Genomic DNA, 20,823 nt, shown 5'->3' with positions numbered 1-20,823 from the left:
CTAAAATAACTAGCAATCATAGGTCTGCAAAACACTATACATATATATATATATATATATATATATATATATATATATATATATATATATATATATATATATAGATAGATAGATAGATAGATAGAGAGAGAGAGAGAGAGAGAGAGAGAGAGAGAGAGAGAGAGAGACTAAATGAATCTAAGGGGGCAGAGAGTAAATGAACCTAAGAGGAACTTAGAGGGGGTAATTTTAAGGCTGATGTTGCTTATCAAAAGGAAGCAAAACATATCAAAAAAATGGTCACTATGGTTGTTCATATGTTTGGATGGAAATTAATTATACCAAGAGTAGAGAAGTTACTGGGAGTCCGGAATCTTGATCCCGTGCTTCTGAGTGACCGGATCTCGATTCTTGGTGCTGTTTTGCATATTTGGATCCTGTATCCGGAGTTATGGGAACTCTATTCCTAATATTTGGGAATGAGAACCATAGCAAAAGGGATTCAGATCCATGTGACCAAGATCACAGTTCCAATATCATTCGGAACCACGATTCCATCAAACCAAGTCTGAGTATCATATACCATGGGAGCGAGATACACGTATAAAGCTCATTTATTTGCATATACTATATAGAATTTGAGTTTCTTCGAAATTTCTACGATGCACACATTTTTTCAGTGACATGTATCCAATTTTAGTGAAAGGCATTATCCACAAACAACATATCTGTAGGGTGAGTGTAGCTGAGATGAGGATATTGAGATAGACAAGTGGCAAGGCAAGAAGGGATATAATTTGAAGTGAATAGATTCGGCAGAACTTGGGTGTCCCATTGGTGTAAGATGAGAGAAAGTATATTTAGGTGGGCTAGCCATGTGCATTGCAGACCCAGTACAACACCTATTAGGAAATGCGAGTTGGTTCAAGTGGAAGGCTAAAAGGAGGTAAGGGGTAAGCTAAAAAGGACATTGTTGGAAGTAATGAGAAAAAATATAATAGACTTTTGGCTTCACTGGTGGTATGACCCTTGATAGAGTATAATGATGGATTATGATTCGTATAGCCGACATCAAATAGTTGAGAACAAGCTCTAATGATGATGATGGTGTAAGTGCCGAGAACCTGTCTAATGTCTAAGTTTTAGCCATTACAATCATTTTACGGTCAAAACGAAGTTTAAAATGCAACCAATTGCTATAAAAATGAATCTCTCTAACTCAGATTATTTATTTTTATAATCTCCAATGCCAATTGTACTTTTAAAGATAGGGGTCTTGCCTACCCATTTATTATTTTTCTCATTTTATGAAAATTAATTTATTGAATTAATTATTTATTTTCATTTATATTTTTATTAATATTTTGTCACTGTAGAGGTGTCGTATTTAAATGTATATCTAAAGTTTGGGCACAATCACGTTCTTAATTTAGAGGAAAGTAAAAGGGGGGGGACGATGAAGAATAGAAAACCTAATCAAAGAGAGACAGGAAAAAAGAGAAAAAAAAAAAAACAACCCAATACTCAAGAGTGAGAGAGAGAGATGACAGAGAGGAAAAGAGGAAGAGAGATAATGAGGTTGAAAAAAGAACCTAATCCAAGAGAGAGAAAGTGTGAAGTGAGAGTGAACAGAGAAAAACCCAATCCAAAACTTGTGTGAATGAGTGAAAAAGAAAAACCCAATCTAAGATAGAGAGAGAGTGAACAAAAAAACCAACCCAATATCTTTTTTTCTATTATGTTTGTTTGTTTTCATCTAGTTTTACTTCCATCAAATTTTCTAGTATTGGAGAAATAATCATTAGGTTCTCATGAAACAAATTTACAATTTCTGTTGGTATACAATATTATCTGGGTGGTTAATTTGTTAATCTTTTTGTCAAAGACTATTTTTTAGTTTTCTTTTTTTTTTTCCTTTGCTTTTTCTTTCTTTTATGTTATATGAATTATGAAAGTGATTTAGTATTTAATTGAATCCAATTACACTTGAACTATTTGGTATTTTCCTCATTATCAAGGGAATTTTTTTTTCCCACCATCCCATTTTTCAAGCCCATTGGGTGTTATGGGGCGAACTTATAAATAAAGCTAAAATTTGGCCTCCTTTTCTCCCCTCTTATTTCTAAAATTTTAGCCTTTTAAAGATCATGAGAGATAAGACGGTGGCATCCATATACCCCACCCAAAGGCAGAAGTTGTGGGCCCAAGCTATTAAAAAATATCAAAAAGAATTTGAGAGGAAAAGTAAAGGGTGTGGGGCCCTTCAACAGTAAAATATCCCAAAAACAATTAAAAAGAAAAAAAAAGTAGGATTTGGGTTGTTTTTCTTGGTTGATTTGTATCAGTTATCTGACAGAACCTGTCGGTCGGTTCATAAGGGGAATTAAGAGATCTGAATTTGCCTGATCCAAAATTGGATCAGCCAGTTTCGATTTGGATCACCAATTTTTTAAACCCTGTGGTGAACATTTTTGAAGAGTTTGCAGGGACATGAGTGAACTATTAAAGTGGATATTAGATATTTGTCAGACAAACTGCTTTCTTGTTACAAATAGTCACAGTATTACCGATATTTCACATGTTTCAATTTTAGTAGGTGAGGGATCCAGAGTCTAGTAATATGCAGCTTTATCTCAATATTTAGGTTCCCGTTTTTCATTGCCATTTCACTCATCCACTGGGGGAGGAGACAAGGAAAAGGTCAAAAACACTGAACTTGCATAATGCATTTCAAATTTTCAGAGCTTCAAGGCCAGAGTCCATAGTTCTGTTCAATACCTTTGGTATCTTGTTTCTCTCACCCCACAGCACAGAGATAGAGAGAGTAAGTAAACACTGAACGTTCTATTGCGAATTCTAATGGCACTTTATTGATCCGAATTCTAATGCCACTTTATTGATCCAGTTCCAAAACTTGATACAAATGAATGGAGACCAAGACAAAGTTTCACATAGTTTTACTCAAAACCATCACCAAAAACACAATACAAGAATACAATATCCCGCTATACACTTCCAATCTCGTCCCATATGATGCACCGAGGACCACATTATCGATCACAGGCCCACAAAACTCGAGATCCCTGCTCTGGCTATCTGTGTAGCTAATGAAACTAATTGCAGTGGGTTCCGAGTGATCGGCTTTGAACTTCATTGAGAAACTCTGGGTTGAACCAGTCCCATTGCTTTGCATTGTGAAGTTATTTGAAGTGGAGCCTGCTTGTACTCCTAAAATAAAATCACCCATACATGTATCATTGGCATCCCCCATGACAAAACTTAGATTGTAGGTCCAACCCTTTTGGAGCACAAGTGTTTGTTGGATCCCTCCTAAACTTCCAGAGACTATCTCTATTGCAGCTTTGCCCTGTGGGACTTTGTAGTGATTGGAGTCTATGTATTTTACAGTCCCCATCACTGTCCAGCCTTGTAATGCAGATTGTGCTGTATCCGTAACTGCGTCGAGTAAGATTCCCTCAGTGGAGTTGATCAAGAACTCGGGCCCTATTTCGAGATCACCATTTATCAGCTCGTTGCCTGCAGTCTCACCACCCAGGAAATTGTAAGTGTGTCAATAGGAAACCTAGGGAAAGGGGCTTGTTTCTTGGTTTGGTGGTTAGGGTGCTGAAACTACAGTGTAACATTGGTTCCAATCCTACCTTCTTACCGACTCGAAAAGAATCATCATCGTCAAAGCCTTTTCCCAACTAAAATGAATGTATTTTTATATTTGTGGAATTTCGTTGTCCACCATGTTCGACACCTTCCAGTGAATCAATGGATGGCGATGAAAAGAGAGGGGGAGCTACCATTGTGTTTCTTCCTATTTTCCCAGTCCTACTCTCTTTCCATCACCATCTGTCATTTCATTGGGGAGTGATGATTGCAATGGGCTGCGGTTTTCTGTAGTCTATTGGATTATAGCTCACCTTCCAGCATTGGGGACATTGTGCCCTTGAGAACTTTAAACAATGAAGTATGGCTCAAGTTGAAAGCATCTCAGAAGCTGTGATTATGATTAGATGTACCTTCTAAGTTTGAACTGGACCCAACAGTTTGACCCAATTTGGCCCTAGGGAAGTACCATACACCAATTGCACTAAGGATGGCAACTGGCCGGCCTAGGCCCGGCTAGGCCCTTGTCCCAGGACCAGCCCTGGCCCTGTTAGTGCTAGGCTGAGCCAGACTGGGCCAATATAAATGAAAAAAATAACAAAAAAAGAAAAGAAAAAAAGACCGGGCCAGCACTAACGCTACCTTGGCTCTTGGATCACCATTTGTAGCCCTACCTTTTTAGGGCCAGGGCAGGCCCATTGCCAGCCTTAAATGGCACATGCTATATGGTACACAAAAGGCACATCCACTGTCTGTTACCAAATCATGGATGGAAGATATTAATTGTAGTCAGGTGAAAGTCTGGATGGGCCCCACTGCGATCAATCTGGACTATCAGTGATCAGGAGTGAATGGTGGATGTTCCTTGGGTACACTCTGTGAAAGGCTTGTAGCTCCTAGATTCGAATAGTTGGTTTGGTATCCATAAAATCTCTCTCTCCTTGCGAAGTAATTTCTCTTTACTCGTCCTAATGAATAAGATTCCATGGAAGAGTTGGATAAATTCCTAGTTTTAGATTTTTTTTTTTCATTTTTTAAGTAAAAGTTAAGAATATTACACATTTTTTTAGATTTTTTAATTAAGAATATCTATTATTTAGAAAAGAAATTTATGCCAATGTGGGAATGGGGATTTATTTTTCATGGACTTTTTAATTACAATACTTCTGTTATTTAAATATTCCAATAAACCAATGTTCAAGGACTCTCCCAAGTCCAACATTTTTAAAACTCTTGTAAGCAATGTCTCCTTGGACATTTGGAATAAGATAAATTCCAAGTTTCTGAATTACCCCAAAAAAAAAAAAAAAAGAAAAAGAAAAAAGCATCTTTACTAGAATTACTTAACAAAGGAATTATTTATAAGGACTTGACTGTACAAAAGTAATTATTTTCAAAGCATTCATTTGCAAAAATAAATAAAATGTCATAGTTCTTTATTTTAATTGAAATTAAAAAATTTAAGAAATACAGGGATCAAAACATTTCCTCTAAAAATTTGCAGGACAACTATTAATCGTTGTTTTTTATCATCATTTTTTAATAGTGGTTTTTCATAGACATTTTTTTTTAATTATGAGCGACAGAATGAGAGACCTACTTTAAGAGGACCATTTTTTTTTAACATTTTCTTAAAGATTTTTATTTTTCTGGGAAAATAAAGAAATATTTAGAGTTGTCCGCCAATTTAACTTGCATGGAATCAATTTTTTTGTAAGAATTATCTCAGCTGTGAGGTTTGTATGAGGTTGCAACTTTAAACAATCAAAGTAAGGCGCACCTCCAACCTTTGTCGAGATGCAATTTGTGTCAAAATTTTTAGGATGGCTCCATAATCTATTTTCATCTTTAATTATAAAATTTTAAACTTAAAAAATAGTTCAAATCAAACAGATCTATAAACACATTAACATCTTGAAAATAGAAGGTCTAGATAATGTTTTGCACTATGTACAATTTTGAGTACTTGAAAATTTTTTTTTTACCCCATATCCATACATCTTGATATCAAGATGATCAATCAGATGGTTTTTTAACATCAAAATAGCTTTTTTCGATGAATTTTTGAAGTACATCTTAATTTTACAATTTAAGGTGTCAACCTTATATAAGTTTTTCCCATTATCTTCCCATGGTTAGGTAAGATTTTTTATTTTATTTTATTTATTTATTTGTACATAACTTCGCATTGGTTGGCTCCAAGCTGATTATGCCGGTTCTAAAGGAGCAGGGTTATATTAGATAGGGCAACCAAAATAAACTTTTGTCAAATCTTGTCATGAATCCTTATCCTCTAAGCAGAATGATAGGCAAGATTCATGTAGCCGGCCCCATATAATTGAGATAAGGCTTAGATGATGATGATAAATTTGGTAAGGTTTTGTTTTACAGGAAAAAGTGTATTGTGCATTGGGGATGCAATTCTACATTTGCGTTCCCTAACGTACCAAGTATCCATCGTACGTGCAAAAAAAGGAAAAACTAATTATTCTTCAAAAATATCATTTTTAAATTTTAACATTTACTTATTTTTACATATTAATGATCCTGACGTTAGAGACTATATATTCATAAAAAAATTAGGCTCAAAATCCATCTAAAAAATGGATCATACAAAGGATGCACATTTACATATGAATCGGGGAACTAATGTCGACCGTGTCCTTTAATAAAGAGTTAAAAACTATTCTTTATTATCTAGATATAACGAAAAAAATTTCTTTTCTCTATAGTCTAGATCAGTGATTAAAACATACCGGGCCCGCAAGGAATCGTCTGGTCTGACTCGAGAAAAGGAATTTTTTTTTCGAGTAAAAAAGGAAACGGACACTTTTGCACAGTAAAATGACGATCTTCAAGACTAATTCAGGACCAATTGACACACTCTCTCTCTCTAGAACTTCATATTTTAATGGAATAATTCTTTTTTTGCATGTTCAATACGATCTTTCATAGCAATTCGTTTTCTAAAAGAAAAACTAAATGATATAGAAACGAACTCATGTTTAGAGAGGAAGACCAAGGGAGATAAAGAGATGTCCTATTTTTATTTAATGGATCCAATCTTCTTTTGCTGCAAGGGTTTTTAGAGCAATTTTAAATAGAGATAGGGAGTACCCTGATATTATTTGGAAATTAAAAGTGACTGACCTTAAAAAATCCTGAAGGAAAAATTATACGCTGTTTTTTATAGGGAAAAGCTTTTTATGCTTCCCTTTTTGCATAAAACTTATATACTTACCTCCTATCCAACCGTTCATTTGAATGGACGGCTGGGATGACCCTAATTATAATGTCATGTTTCTAAACTATTTTATTTTTAATTTTTTAAAATTATTTTGACATCAAATTTTGGACGTCCACTCCTCTCTTAAACTCACATTTGTAAAAAAATATAAAAAAATATTCTCAATAAAATAAAATGATCAAAATACCCTTGAAATTTGTAAAGGGTATTTTGGTCATTATATTTTATTGAAACTTTTTTAATATTATTTTTAGGTGCGCCTCATTGATTAGCTAGGACGTACTAAATTTCATTTTCATATAATTTGAAGAAAAAAATACACTAAGGTGTTAGATCTAGATCAAAAGGTCACTAGCTCACCTGATCTAAATTAGACGGTTGGATACGAGAGAAGCATAGATATTCTATGTTGTAGGGGAAGTATAGAAACCTTTCCCTTTTTTATAAATAGGGTTTTAGCTCGATGGTTATCACAAAGTTTTAGAGAATTTATTAAGCATATTGATGTTTCCGTGTAATATGATTTATTAATTTTTTTATGATTTTTGATATCTTTGATAATGTTTTCAATTTTGGCCCTCCCAGTAGTAGTGCTTAGGTACTTTTCTCATTTTCTCTTCTTGAAAATGTTTTGGTAATCTTGGACACGATAAAAACCTGCCTAGCAAGTCCTAGTCAATTATATATAGTGTGGTTTGTATAGTGTGGTTTGTATAAGGCTGAAGTTCTAAACAATCAAAGTAAGGTGTACCTTCAAACAGTGTTGAAAGATGTCGTTTCAATATTGAAAATCTTCATGATGTCTCAAAATTTATTTTAATATCTATTTATAAAATTTAAAGCTTAAAAAAAAGTATAGATCAAGTCGATCTATGAACATTTGAAAATCTTGAAAATTGATGCTCTAGATACTGCATTACAAGATGTACTATTTCCATGAGTTTTTTTTAATGAACATTCTTAAATCTTATTAAATGCTACTGGAATACTATTACATCATTAGAGACCATAGGCTCAGATAAGGATGCCCCTCCTTTGGCTAGACAGTTTGCCAAACTGTTAGCTTTTCTATAAACATGAAAAAAAGGAGAAAGATAGGGAACTGGTTAAATTCAAAACCTGTAAAAGCATCGATCTAAACTCCCGTAGAACCTTTTGTTCCCCTTTGGACCAATTGATTATATTTAGGGAGTACCCTTCCACCAAACATGGATATGCTCCTAGATTCCTCATAGCAAACAACTTCAAACCATGAAGGAGAGCAAAGAATTTGGCAAAATTAGCAGTAGCCTCACCTAACGGCCCTGCGACGGTGAAAACAACTTGACCATCCCAATTCCTTACTATTTCCATGACATGAAGTCCATTTTTTTTTTTTTATGTCTATGTATTTCAAGGTTGAGATAATCAGTGTCGAAACAACTTCTTCTAATGAATGTTTGAGGTGAGCCTTAGTTTGATTGTTTAGGGCCCCAACCTTATATAATTTTTTTCCTTTAAAGATGGTAAGTTAGAACATTGTATTTAAAGATGCCCGGTCGAACTTGGCAGTTTTTATGATCCCTGGAATTGTCTGACTCTCGCCAATTTTATCTTCTTAGTGTATTTTCTTTTAGGACTTATTGGGTCAATAATCGGGATCGACCCAATAGGTGACTAATTTAGCCACCATACGAGCCAGTCCGTTTTTTCAAACATTAGAGTTTAAGCAATAGTAAGTATTTCATTTCAAGCCAAACATAGCAGTGAAAAATCTTACCTGAATAGACACGTGGGGGGTCGACCCCTTTGAGGAGGAGCGTGTCGATGACTGGGCCACAGGTGATGTTGGGATCAGCCTCAGTGGGTTGGCTCTTGAGCTCCAGGTTCACAGGCACGCCCTTGCGAACCAAATTCATGAACCCCCTCGCGTGGCTCTCCCATGCCTCCTTCCCATACCTTTGTTCCAAGTAGAATTGGGCCGTGTCGTCGGGTGTTGACACAGCTAAGGCTGACGCGGTCGAGCAGTTCTCGCCCCCCGGCGCCAACGTGAAGGTGAGAACATACATGTACGCACCGTCGGCAATGAAAGTCTGGTTGATGCTGCCATCGAGTCCGAGTTGAATAGCGTGTCCATCGCCTGTCACCGAAGTTCTTCAAAAAGTCAGCAATGGGACACTAATGTCACGAAACCATCAGCCTCGGACTCGGCCCTGGTCCACAAGCTACCAAATCAACTGGGTCCTCAACTGGACTCGCCCCAAGCCCAAAGGCCCTATGAAAAAACCCAAAGGGAATATATAGGAAAAACTTTCACTAGAAGAGGTTATTTTGATGCTCAAAGAACATCAAATTGATCATCTCGACATCAAGATGCATGGACATGATAAAAAAATAAATTTCAAGTTTTGAAAATAGTGCATCTTGTAACATATTTTTGGACCGTCGATTTTCAAGATTTTCATAGATCTGCTCGATCTATACTGTTTTTAGAACTTTAAATTTTATAACTAAAGATGAAATTATAATTTAATGCTATCACTATTTGAAGGTGGGTTCTAATTTGATTGTTTAGAGCTTCGACTCTATACAAACTGCACCCATATATATATATAGGGTGTGGTTTCTATAAGGTTGCAACCTTAAACAATCCAATTAAGGTGCACCTTAAAATTTTATTATAACATGTAATTTTGTTGTAAAAACTTCTTAGTATTATCTTAAAATCTATTTTCATACCTAATTAGAAAATTTTAAATTCTAAAAATAGTTAAAATTAAGTAGATCTATAAATATATGAAAATATTGAAAATAGACGGCCTAGATAATATATTGCAAGATACACTATTTTCGGGACTCAAAAACTTTTTTTCTTTTCATATTCATACATCTCGATGTCAAGATGATCAATTAGAGTATTTTTCAACATTAAAACAATATTTTCGATAGATTTTTGAGGTGCATATGTGATTCTACATTGTAAGGTTGCAACCTTATATAAACTTTTTCCATATATATAAATAAGAAGATGCTAGGGTGAGCCACCTAGCTCACATAATAGTATAAGCTCAATGGCCCAGATTGAATTTGAACCGATTTGACTGTCAAGAGTGTTTGAATTTTAATTTTTTTTTTTACAAATCTAAATCACTTGAAATTTTACGTGAATATTCTTCTCATTAGGCCGTACCTAATAAAAATATAAAAAAAATAATTCGTAAAATTTTAAAAAACCAAAATACCTCCGAAAATTTATGAGGGTATTTTGGTTCTTTTTTCATGTAAAATATTTTTTTAATATTTTTGGAATATTCACCTATTTTTTATCAACACATATCTAAAATTTTAAGTGATTTAGATTTATAGAAAAAAAATTAAAATTAAAACACTATCGGGCATCCGTGATCGTTAGATCTGCCCAGATTCAATCTGGGCCATTGGGTTCATTTTTTCTTGTGAGCCCATTGACTCAAAGAAGCCTTTTATATATATATATATATATATATATGGGTTTGTCTAGAGTTAGCAACCCCTCAAGATACAAAGGTTAAAGTTAGAAAGGGTTGTGATAGGTGTATTTATCAAAACAATCATTCCTTTTTTTATTAAAAAATTAGTTAAATAAGTCATTTTACTATTAAGCAATAGCAAATTTGAAATTTTCATAAAAGTACAATGACAATTTGGAAGTTAATGTTTTGGAAGTTTATTTGTAGAGCGTCATTGTCCTTTAGTTAAAATTTCAATTTTATCCTTTATGGAGATGATAAAAATATCATTTGTCTTGTAGTAATATTTACAAAATTGCCATGCAAAAATAACTTTTTTTAAAAAAATAAACTAAAAAATTAATAAATCCACCCTTCACGACTCTCTTTATCTTAACCTTTGTAATTTGAAGGGTTGTGAAGTTTAGAATATACATATATATATATATATATATATATATATATATATATATATATATATATATATATAAAAGATGAGATTAGCCCACTAGCTCATATGAACATATGAGCCCAACGTCCCAGATTGAATTTAGGCCAATCTAACGATCACGGATGTTTGGTAGTTTTTGAATTTTAGTTTTTTTCTTACATATCCAAATCACTTGAAATATTTTAGACGTGTGTTCATAAAAAAAAGGTGAATCTTCAAAAAATAATAAAAAAATATTTTACATTAAATAAATTAACCAAAATACCCCCAAAAACTTTTGAGGGGTATTTTGGTCATTTTTATGAATATTTTTATTTTTATTTTTATTAGATTCATATTGATGAGAAGAACGCACACCTAAAATTTCAAGTGATTTGGATCTGTAAAAATAAAATAAAATTCAAGCATTACCGGACATCCGTGATTGTCATATCGGCCTAGATTCAATCTGGGCTGTTGGGCTCATATGTTTATATAAGCTAGTGGGCTAATATCATATTTTCCCTATATATATATATATATATATATAGAAAAAGCTTTGGGGAGCCCACTAGCTCATAGAAAAAAATGAGCCGAATGGCCCAGATTGAATCTAGGCCGATCTGACGATCACATATGTCTGGTAGTGTTTTAATTTTAATTTTTTTATATAAATTCAAATCACTTGAAATTTTAAGCGTGTGTTCTTCTCATCAAGACACACCTAATAAAAATGTAAAAAATAATAATTTGTGAAACAAAATACCCTTGAAACTTTTTGGGGTATTTTGGTCAATTTATTTTATTTAAAATATTTTTTTGATATTTTTCAATGATTCACCTATTTTTTATGTACACATGCTCCAAATTTCAAGTAATTTTGATTTGTAAAAAAAAATAATTTAAATTCAAACTCTACCGAACACCCGTGATCGTCAAATCGGCCCAGATTCAATCTGGGCCGTTGGGCTCATTTTTTCCTGTGAGCTAGTGGCTCACCCTAGCATATATATATATATATATATATATATATATATATATATATATATATATATATATATATATATATATATATATATATATATATATATATATATATATATATATAGGGAGTGGATTATGTCTGACTGCTACAGTGTCAGTTAAATGGGCTAGATTATATCTAGGCTGATCTGACGGTTACAATCTCATTTTCTGTTTGAATTTTTATTTTTTTTCTATGGATCCAAATCATTTGAAATTTTAGGCATTTATTCTTCTCATCAAGGCGTACCTAATAAAAATATAAAGAAAATAATTCACAAAATATAAATTGATCAAAATACCCCCAAAATGTTTTGGGGGTATTTTAGTTAATTTATATTTTATGAATTATTTGTTTTATATTTTTACTAGATTATTCTATTTTTTAAAAAGGGATGCTCCAAATTTCAAATAATTTGGATTTGTAAAAGAAATATGAAATGAGGTCATGATCGTCAGATCGACCCAGATACAATCTGGGCCATTGGTTGACGCTTTTGCTATCAGCCCGTGGGCTGACAGTATCTTTTCCCATATATATATATATATATATATATATATATATATATATATATATATATATATATATATATGTGGGAAATTTTTCTATGCTTCCCCTACAGCATAGAAGCTCTATCCTCCCCCTATAATCCAGCCATCCAATTTTGATAAAGATAGCCACTCACCGTTTGATCTTAGAACCGATCTCTCAAAGTATTTTATTTTTAGTTTTTTTATACAAATTGTATGAATATGAAATTTGGTACGTGTCATCTTCTCATTGGGGTGCACCTATAAATAATATTTATTTTTTTATAAAATATAATGATCAAAATACCCCATAAAATATTAAGGGGTATTTTGATCATTTTATTTTATTGGAAATAATTTTTTAATATTTTTTGCTAGTGCGAGTTTAATAGAGGAATGGATGTCCAAAATTTAGCGTCAAAATGATTATAGAAAAAAAAATTAAAAATAAAATAGTGTAGAGACGTGACATTGTGATTGGGGCAATCTTAACCCTCCATTTAGAATGGATGGTTGGATAAGGGGAAAAATAGAATTTCTATGTTGTAGGGGAAGCATAGAAAACTTGTCATATATATATATATATATATATATATATATATATATATATATATATATATATATATATATATATATATATAAGCAATAATCCAATGCAACGACACTTTTAGAAAACCATGTTTGTGGTCTTTGTATGACCCCAAATTTTGCACACACACTCTCTTCGTCTCAATAATCAATTCCCCAAAAACACAAAGTTCAATTTGAACCCTTGATATGGTCAAAATGAGTCCCCTCCAAAAACGAATCAAGACCATGCCTTTTATGAAATTCAAGATCTTAGCCTTTATAAACTCAAAATCATTTTTTCCTTTCTAAATATTGTTCATCTAATGATAATAAAACCATCCAAAAAAATTGGAAATGAAAAAAAGTTCTTCTAAAGCCTCACATAAATAAATGGCTTATGTTAATTGGGCGAAAAAAATACTTTCTAAGATGCCTTTTCAATTTTTTCTTTTTTTTGTGATTGTTCATTAGAATGAAAAGAGTGTATATTTCAAAACTTGGATCAAATAAATGGCCATAGGATGGTATTTTAAGGTTGTTGCATCATATTACTATACAACAGTTGCATGAAATCATTGCCCTATATATATATATATATATAAAGATATTACAAAACTCTTATAGGTGAAAATGAACAGTGATTTCGCCTACCCTCATCACTATTCAAACTTCATCGTAGGATTACAGTTGTCTGGTAGTATTTCAATTTTCATTTTTTTTTTTTACTAATCGGAATGATCTGAATTTTGGAACATGTGTAAGTTTTAGTGAGGCCCACTTAATAAAATTATGAAAAAATAATTCGAAATATATAAATTGACCAAAATACCTCTATAAATTTTTGGGGATATTTTGGTTAATTTATATTTTGTGAATTATTTTTTTTATATTTTTATTAAGTGTGTCTCACTAAGATGTACACACGAATAATTTGGATTTGTAGAAAACTAATGAAAATTGAAACATTACGAAACAATTGTGATTGTATGATGAAGTTTGGATGGTGACGAGGGTAGACGAAATCGTTGTCTATATATATATATATATATAAGAAAAGTCTTCCTAACACTTATAGGCAAAAATGAACAGTGATTTCGCCTACCCTCATCATTGTCTAAAGTTCATCGCATGGTCACGATTGCCTGGTAGTGTGTTTCATTTTCATTTTGTTTCTACAAATCGATAATCTGAAATTTGGAGCGCGTGTACATCTTAGTGAGCTGCACTTAAGTAAAATATAAAAAAATAATTCGTGCAATGAAAATTGACCAAAATACCTTTTAAACCTTTTTGGGGTATTTTGGTCAATTTATTTCATGTAAAATATTTTTTTGATATTTTTCGTAGAGTTGCCTATTTTTTATGAAAACATATTCCAAATTTTAGATAATTCCGATTTGTAGAAAAAACATTAAAAATAAAACACTACTGGACAATCGTGATCATACGATGAACTTTGGACGGTGATGAGAGTAGGCGAAATCACTTTTCACCTAAAGGTGTTTTGTAGTATCTTCTATATATATATATATATAGTCACAATTTTTTTGTAGCATTTTAATTTTATTTTTTTTCTATAAATCGGAATAATCTGAAATTTGGAGCATGTGTACATCTTAGTAAGACGCACCTAATAAAAATATGGAAAAAAATATTTTATAAAATATAAATTGACCAAAATATCCCTATAAGGTTTAAGGGTATTTTGATCAATTTATATTTTGATAATTATTTTTTTATATTTTAATTAGATTCTTCTATTTTTGATGAACACAAGCTCCAAATTTTAGTTCATTATGATTTGTATAAAAAAAATGAAAATTGAAATACTACTGGATAACTGTGACCATGAGATGAACTTTGGACGGTGATGAACATAGAAGAAATCACTATTTATTTTCGCTTACAGGCGTTGCGTAGTGTTGAAATCCATTTTTTTTCTCATGTACATACATTTGGTGGTCGAGATTCTATTTATTGTTTAGAGCATCGTATGTACATAAACTTTTTCTATTTATATTATGTATAGTTAGTTAGTTAAGAACCCTTAGAAATATAAAAGTTAATACTATAATGAGTTGTGATAGGTGTATTTATTAAAAACTTATTATTTTTTGTTTAAAAATTATTTTACTGTGTAATATAATCATTAAGTAAAGATAAATTTAATTTTTTTACAAAAGTACAATAGTATTTTGAAAACTAGTGTTCTCAAACTTTATTTATAGAGTACCATTGTCTTTTAATAAAAAAATTGACTTTACCCTTTATAAAGATAACAAAAATTATTATCTTTTAGTAATATTTACATTAGCACCCTTATTTGATGAATAAGATATCACAAAAAAGTAATTTTTTTATAAAAAAGAGAAAAAAGATAATATAATTTTGCAACCTTAAAATATAGAATTACATATGCACCTCAAAAATTCATCAGAGAAATTTGTTTTAATGCTGAAAAAAACCTCTGATTGATCATCTTGACATTGATATGTATGAATAAGGAAAAAATAAAAAATAAAAAATTATGAGTCCCTGAAATAGTGTATTTTGCAACACATTATCTAGACTGTCCATTTTTAAGACTTTTTTATGTTCATTGATTTACTTGATTTTGACTATTTTTGGAGTTTAAAATTTTATAATTAGATATGAAAATAAATTTTCAGATAATCCTAAGAATTTTTTATACCAAAATTACATGTTATGATAAAATTTGAAGAGGCCCCTTAATTGGATTATTTGAGACCTTATAGAAACCACACCAAAAAAAAATACATTGTCGGTAACTCAACCATTCATGACTCTTTCTAACATTATCTTTGTAATTTGAAGAGTTGTGAATAATAGATTATCCCATATATATATATATATATATATATATATATATATATATATATAACAAAATAAAAATTACCAAAATGAAACAAAAGCAAATGCAACATAAAAAAATCCAAAAAAGTTAAAACTAAAAAATGGATTTAGAAAAAGTGACAAAGTTATTTAGAAAAATCCAAAAAAAAAAAAAAAAAAAAAAAAAAAATGTAAAAACTCTAAATCACTTATGTAATGTTCATACATTGATTCTAGATTTCTATATATTTTTCTGAAATTTTTTAATCCTAGTCTTTATTTTATTTTATTTTCCAAAGTTGTTATTTGATTCGGAGTAACTCGTCCGAGTTTAAAATCGTTATATTGGCAAAATGGTGGTCAGCATTGGGGAATTATAACAGAGAGTAAAAAATAAGGGAAGTTTGAAAGCAACATGCCTGGAAGGGAGACGTTGGGGCCTGACGTCACGTATTGGACGGTGCCATTGAAGGTCCAGGCTGGGATGGGGTTCGACTGAGTGAGGAGGAAGTATGGGTTTGTTGCAGTCGGGCTCACGTTTCGCGGCGGGGACTCAAAGTCGCCATTCTTCAGGAGGAGATCTGCCACACAAGAAGCAAACACTTGAGTTTTATGATTACTGCTTCTGATTTTCTTTGTGTGCATGAATTTACCAGAGGCAAGAACTGTTGTTGCAGCTGCACAGAGCAGGGACACTAGAATTTGTATGCTCATTGCTCTTGCTCTTGCTCTGAGAGAAAGATGGCACTGAACTCAGAGATAGGATTTGGGGGTAGTAAACGGAGAGAGAGGAGACGCGGCCGGCCTCTGTTTTGTGTTCGCATCCCACTTTACTCCATTAACTCTTGGATCCAAGTTTCGTTGCTTTTCCTTGTTGGCCCACAGCTCAGGTCTTCGGTCGAAGCTTCGCAATCTCTCTAAACAGCCTGTACAGGGCCTATATCCTTTTCTGGCCACCCAAAAGTCAAACCAAAGCTTTTTCTTTCCACACTACCCCTAACCAAAATTTTCCCTAATTTTTTTTCAAAACAAATTTTCTATACAAATACCTTCAAAGGAAAAAATATTTTTTTTTCAAACGAAAATACCCTTCTTGTATACAAAAATCAATTTGGTCAGATTTGATATTGACTTTTGGACCCAGTAAGACAACTATCAGACTTCTGTCGGACCGCCCTTTAGTACCAAACTCTTCGAATCAAGTAATATCTACTACCGAATCGTCCTTTGCAACTGCCAGACCACCTTTAGTAACGAATTCTTGGAATAAGTAATATCTACTATCGAATCACGCTTTGCAACTACCAGATTACCTTTTGCAACTGTCAAACCGCATTCAAAGCCCTACTGCTGGACCACCCTTTGCAACGGTCAGACCACACTTTACACAGTGACGGAGCCCTACTGACCACACTGGTGGGAGCCCTACTGACCACACTGGTGGGATAGACGAAAGACAAGCGTGAGTAAGATAAAAGTAAGAGAGGATAGTTTAAGTATTCTTTTATTTTTTATTTGGTTAAAGGGGTATTTGCATAGGAAGGATATTTGGGGAAAAAAGTGAAAGAAAAAATTAGGGTGGGGTAAGTTGCATAGAAAATGTAGTCTTGATGTTTTTTTTTGTAATTTTTGCTTAAAACAAATAAATATAAAGATAAAATCTCTTGGCTCTAAAATCAATTTTCAATACCAACAACAAAACAAATAAATATAAAGATAAAATCTCCTGGCTCTAAAATCAATTTTCAATACCAACAACAAAATTTGAAGTAATTTTTTTTTAAAAAAATAAGGATGGGTTTTCTATAACGCCTTGGCTTTATGAAAACAAAATAAAGCCTCACTTCAAATCCTCATCCAGAAAGTAATTGCAACACAAAAAATCTCTATGATGGTTCTAAAATCAATTTTCAATGCCAACAATAAAATTTGAAATAAAAAAAACGATACAGATCTTGCAGATCTATGAACACTTATTTTTAGGGCGGCATGAACGGTCTAGATAATTTGTTATGATATACACAATTTTTTTTTTACACTTATAATGTTGAAGTCGAAATGATCGATGGAAAGGTTTTCGTGCTTGAATTCAAATTTTGGTTGAGTTATGGAAAGGTTTTCCAAGGCTTGAATTCAAATTTTGGTTGAGTTACGTCGTGATATTTCACTTACTTCGATAGGCTGTAGCTCTATGAAAACATTTTCCAAAAAAAAATAAAATAAAATAATAATTTTGAATGTCGGCACCCAATATTATAACAGCACATGGGAATCGACGGAATCTGATATAAAAAACTACTTAATACTGTACTCCCTCGGTAGTAGAATGTTCATTTACTCCCGTTAGGTAAAGCTCCATCTACAATTAAATTTAGGGACTCAAATTTTGAGGATGATTAAGCTCTACAAAACAAAGTTCACAATTGTACCTCTATGTACATGGAAAAACAAATCGAGATTGAATAAAGACCATCCAATTTTTAGATGATGAGATCTAAGAGTGAGAAAACTCAACTTTTAATTTTTGTTTTTTCTAGAATAATCATCTAGTAATTGTTAAGTGATACCCAAAATTTTAGATTAAAAAACCCATTCCCAAATTGGTCTGACCGAGGGAGTAAGAACTCATTACTCAGATTTAGAATTAAATTCCTACCCATATGGACGCATGTGCATACTAAACAATAAGTATGAGCGCTTGGATACCCCTGTCTCCCTTTTATTTTGTTTTCTTCTTTCTATTTTATGCATATGGATAGATGGATCAAAGTATCATCTTAAATTCTAGGGGCCAATTTCAAGAATGTCAACCATTCGAAATGATTCTTAAATTATCAGTGACTTATATGGGGATATTCTTATATCATTAGAAAGACATAAGGGCTCGTTTGGATTACTGGATTTTTCAATCTTTGCAAAAATCAATCATAGAATTGAGATTGACTGGAATTAACATTTCTTGGAATATGATGTATGTTGTTTGAATCATATCCGGTAGAAATTAAAAAAATGCAAATTCTATATTTGGATTGCTTGGAATATCTTTTTTTTGGAATAGCAAATCCTCTCTCTCTCTCAAAATTTTGAGATAGTTTCTCTCTCTAAAATTTTCCTAATATTTTAATACTCTTTCAAAAACTTAAAATTTGAAATAGTCTCTTTCTAAAATTTTTAAGATAGTTTCTCTTTCTAAAAATTTTATATACTTTCTCTCTTTAAAATTTGATGTAGTTTCTCTCTCTAAAAATTTGAGATTCTTTCTTTAAAACTTAAAATTTGATATAGCTTTTCTTTATAAAATTTTTGAGATAGTTTCTCTCTCTAAATAATTTTAGATAATTTCTCTCTCTAAAATATAATATAGTTTCTCTCTTTAAAATTTTAAGGTACTTTCTCTAGCTAAAACTCAAAATTTGAGATAGTTTTTTTCTAAAATTTTTAAGATAGTTTCTCTCTCTAAGAAATTTGAAGTACTTTCTCACTATAAAATTCGATATAGTTACGCTTTCTAAAATGTTAAGATGCTTTTTCTATCTAATAATTAATTTTTTAGATAGTTTCTCTATCTAAAATTTTCATATACTGTAGTTTCTCCCTCTAAAATTTTAATATACTTTCTCTCTCTAAAACTTAAAATTTGGGATAGTTTCTCTATCTAAATTTTTTTAAATAGTTTCTCTCTCCAAACATTTGAGGTATTTTCTCCATCTAAAATTTGATATAGTTTCTCTTTCTAAAGTTTTAAGATATTTCCTTTCTCTAAAACTTAAAATTTGAGATAGCTTCTCCCTCTAAAAAATTTTAGATAGTTTTCTTGTCTAAAAATTTGATATAGTTTCTAATCTCTAAAATTTTAATATGCTCTTTCTTTAAAAATTAAAATTTGAGATAATTTCTCTCTCTAAATGTTTGAAATATTTCTCTCTAAGAAATTTTAATTTCTCTTTCTAAAATTTTAAGATGCTTTCTCTCCTTAAAACTTATCATTTGAGATAGTTTTTCTCTCTAAAATTTTAATATGGTCTCTCTAAAACTTTAATTTTGAGATAGTTTCATTCTCTAAAAATTTGAAATGGTTTCTCTCTCTAATTTTTTTTTTTTTTTTATATTTTCTCTCTCTAAAAAATTTCGTACATTTTCTCTATCTAAAATTTGATATAGTTTCTCTCTCTAAAATTTTAATATGTTTTCTCTCTTTAAAATTTGATATAGTTTCCCTCTCTAAGGTTTTGATATTTTTTTGTTCTTCACCACCAAAATGGGTCATTTCCATGAAATATGAATTCCACCTAATTTGATGGAATTGATGTTTCCAAAATTTATACTTAAAATGAGCATTAGGATTCCCAAAGAAGTCTCAATTTACAAAAAAAATGTCAATTCTAAATGAACCAAATACGATTGGCCCAGCTTTCTTAAGAAAAATGACTATTGGAAATCTGAATCCAAGGAGCCAAATAGACCCTCTCAAGGTTAAAAACAATAATGTAACGCCCAAATAACCATAGGAAATAAGGCTGGAAAACGTTCCATGGCTTTTGCTTTCCTTACGTGTTGAGTTTTGAACCTATAAAACGCCTAGGCAACCGATGTAAATTAGGGTTCTCCCCCAATAATCTTTTAGTGGAGTTTGTCTACCAACTCGTTTTACTGATTGTGTGGAAAAACTGTAGAATTAAAGGGGCAACTAAAAAAATCCACAAGAAAAGGTTATTTAATTTTGGAAAAACTTTTAATTAATAATCTCAATATCGAGATGTATGGATGTATCCATCAGAAAAAGTTATTTAATTTTAGAAAAACTTTTAATTAATCATCTCAACATCAAAATGTATGGATGTAAAAAGATTTCAAGTCCCAAAAATAATGCATCTTGTAATATATTATTTGAACCATCCATTTTCAAGAGTTTTATGTATTTAGAGATCTACTTGATTTGAACAATTTTTTGAGTCTAAAACTTCTTAATGAAAATAAATTCTCAGGCCGTCCTAAAAAAATTTTACACCAAAATTGCATCTTATGATAAAATTTTGGAAGTGCTAACGGTTGAAATAAGGGAAAATTACAAAAAACCCGTGAAGAATAGATTTCCTATGCAACTTACC

At 31.6% G+C, this 20,823-nt stretch overlaps 1 protein-coding gene across 1 annotated transcript; it reads right to left on the bottom strand.

Moving 5' to 3' along the window:
• Positions 1-2,845: 2,845 nt before the first annotated feature.
• On the bottom strand, positions 2,846-16,666 carry LOC18438122 (Emb:.1 protein, putative (Protein of unknown function, DUF642)). The gene is made up of 4 exons (XM_020669734.2): positions 16,369-16,666; positions 16,135-16,296; positions 8,601-8,960; positions 2,846-3,516 (listed from the first exon to the last, which is right to left on the bottom strand). Exons 1-4 carry the CDS (start codon positions 16,427-16,429, stop codon positions 2,927-2,929), a joined length of 1,173 nt encoding a protein of 390 aa, XP_020525393.1. The 5' UTR covers positions 16,430-16,666; the 3' UTR covers positions 2,846-2,926.
• Positions 16,667-20,823: the final 4,157 nt, after the last annotated feature.

This window comes from Amborella trichopoda, chromosome 6 (genome assembly GCF_054954075.1).
Source record: "Amborella trichopoda isolate Santa Cruz 75 chromosome 6, AtrichopodaSantaCruz75HAP2 v2.0, whole genome shotgun sequence".
Taxonomy (NCBI): Eukaryota; Viridiplantae; Streptophyta; class Magnoliopsida; order Amborellales; family Amborellaceae; genus Amborella; species Amborella trichopoda.
Note: the sequence above shows the minus strand (reverse complement) of the source record. Positions and strands in the feature narration are given on the sequence as shown.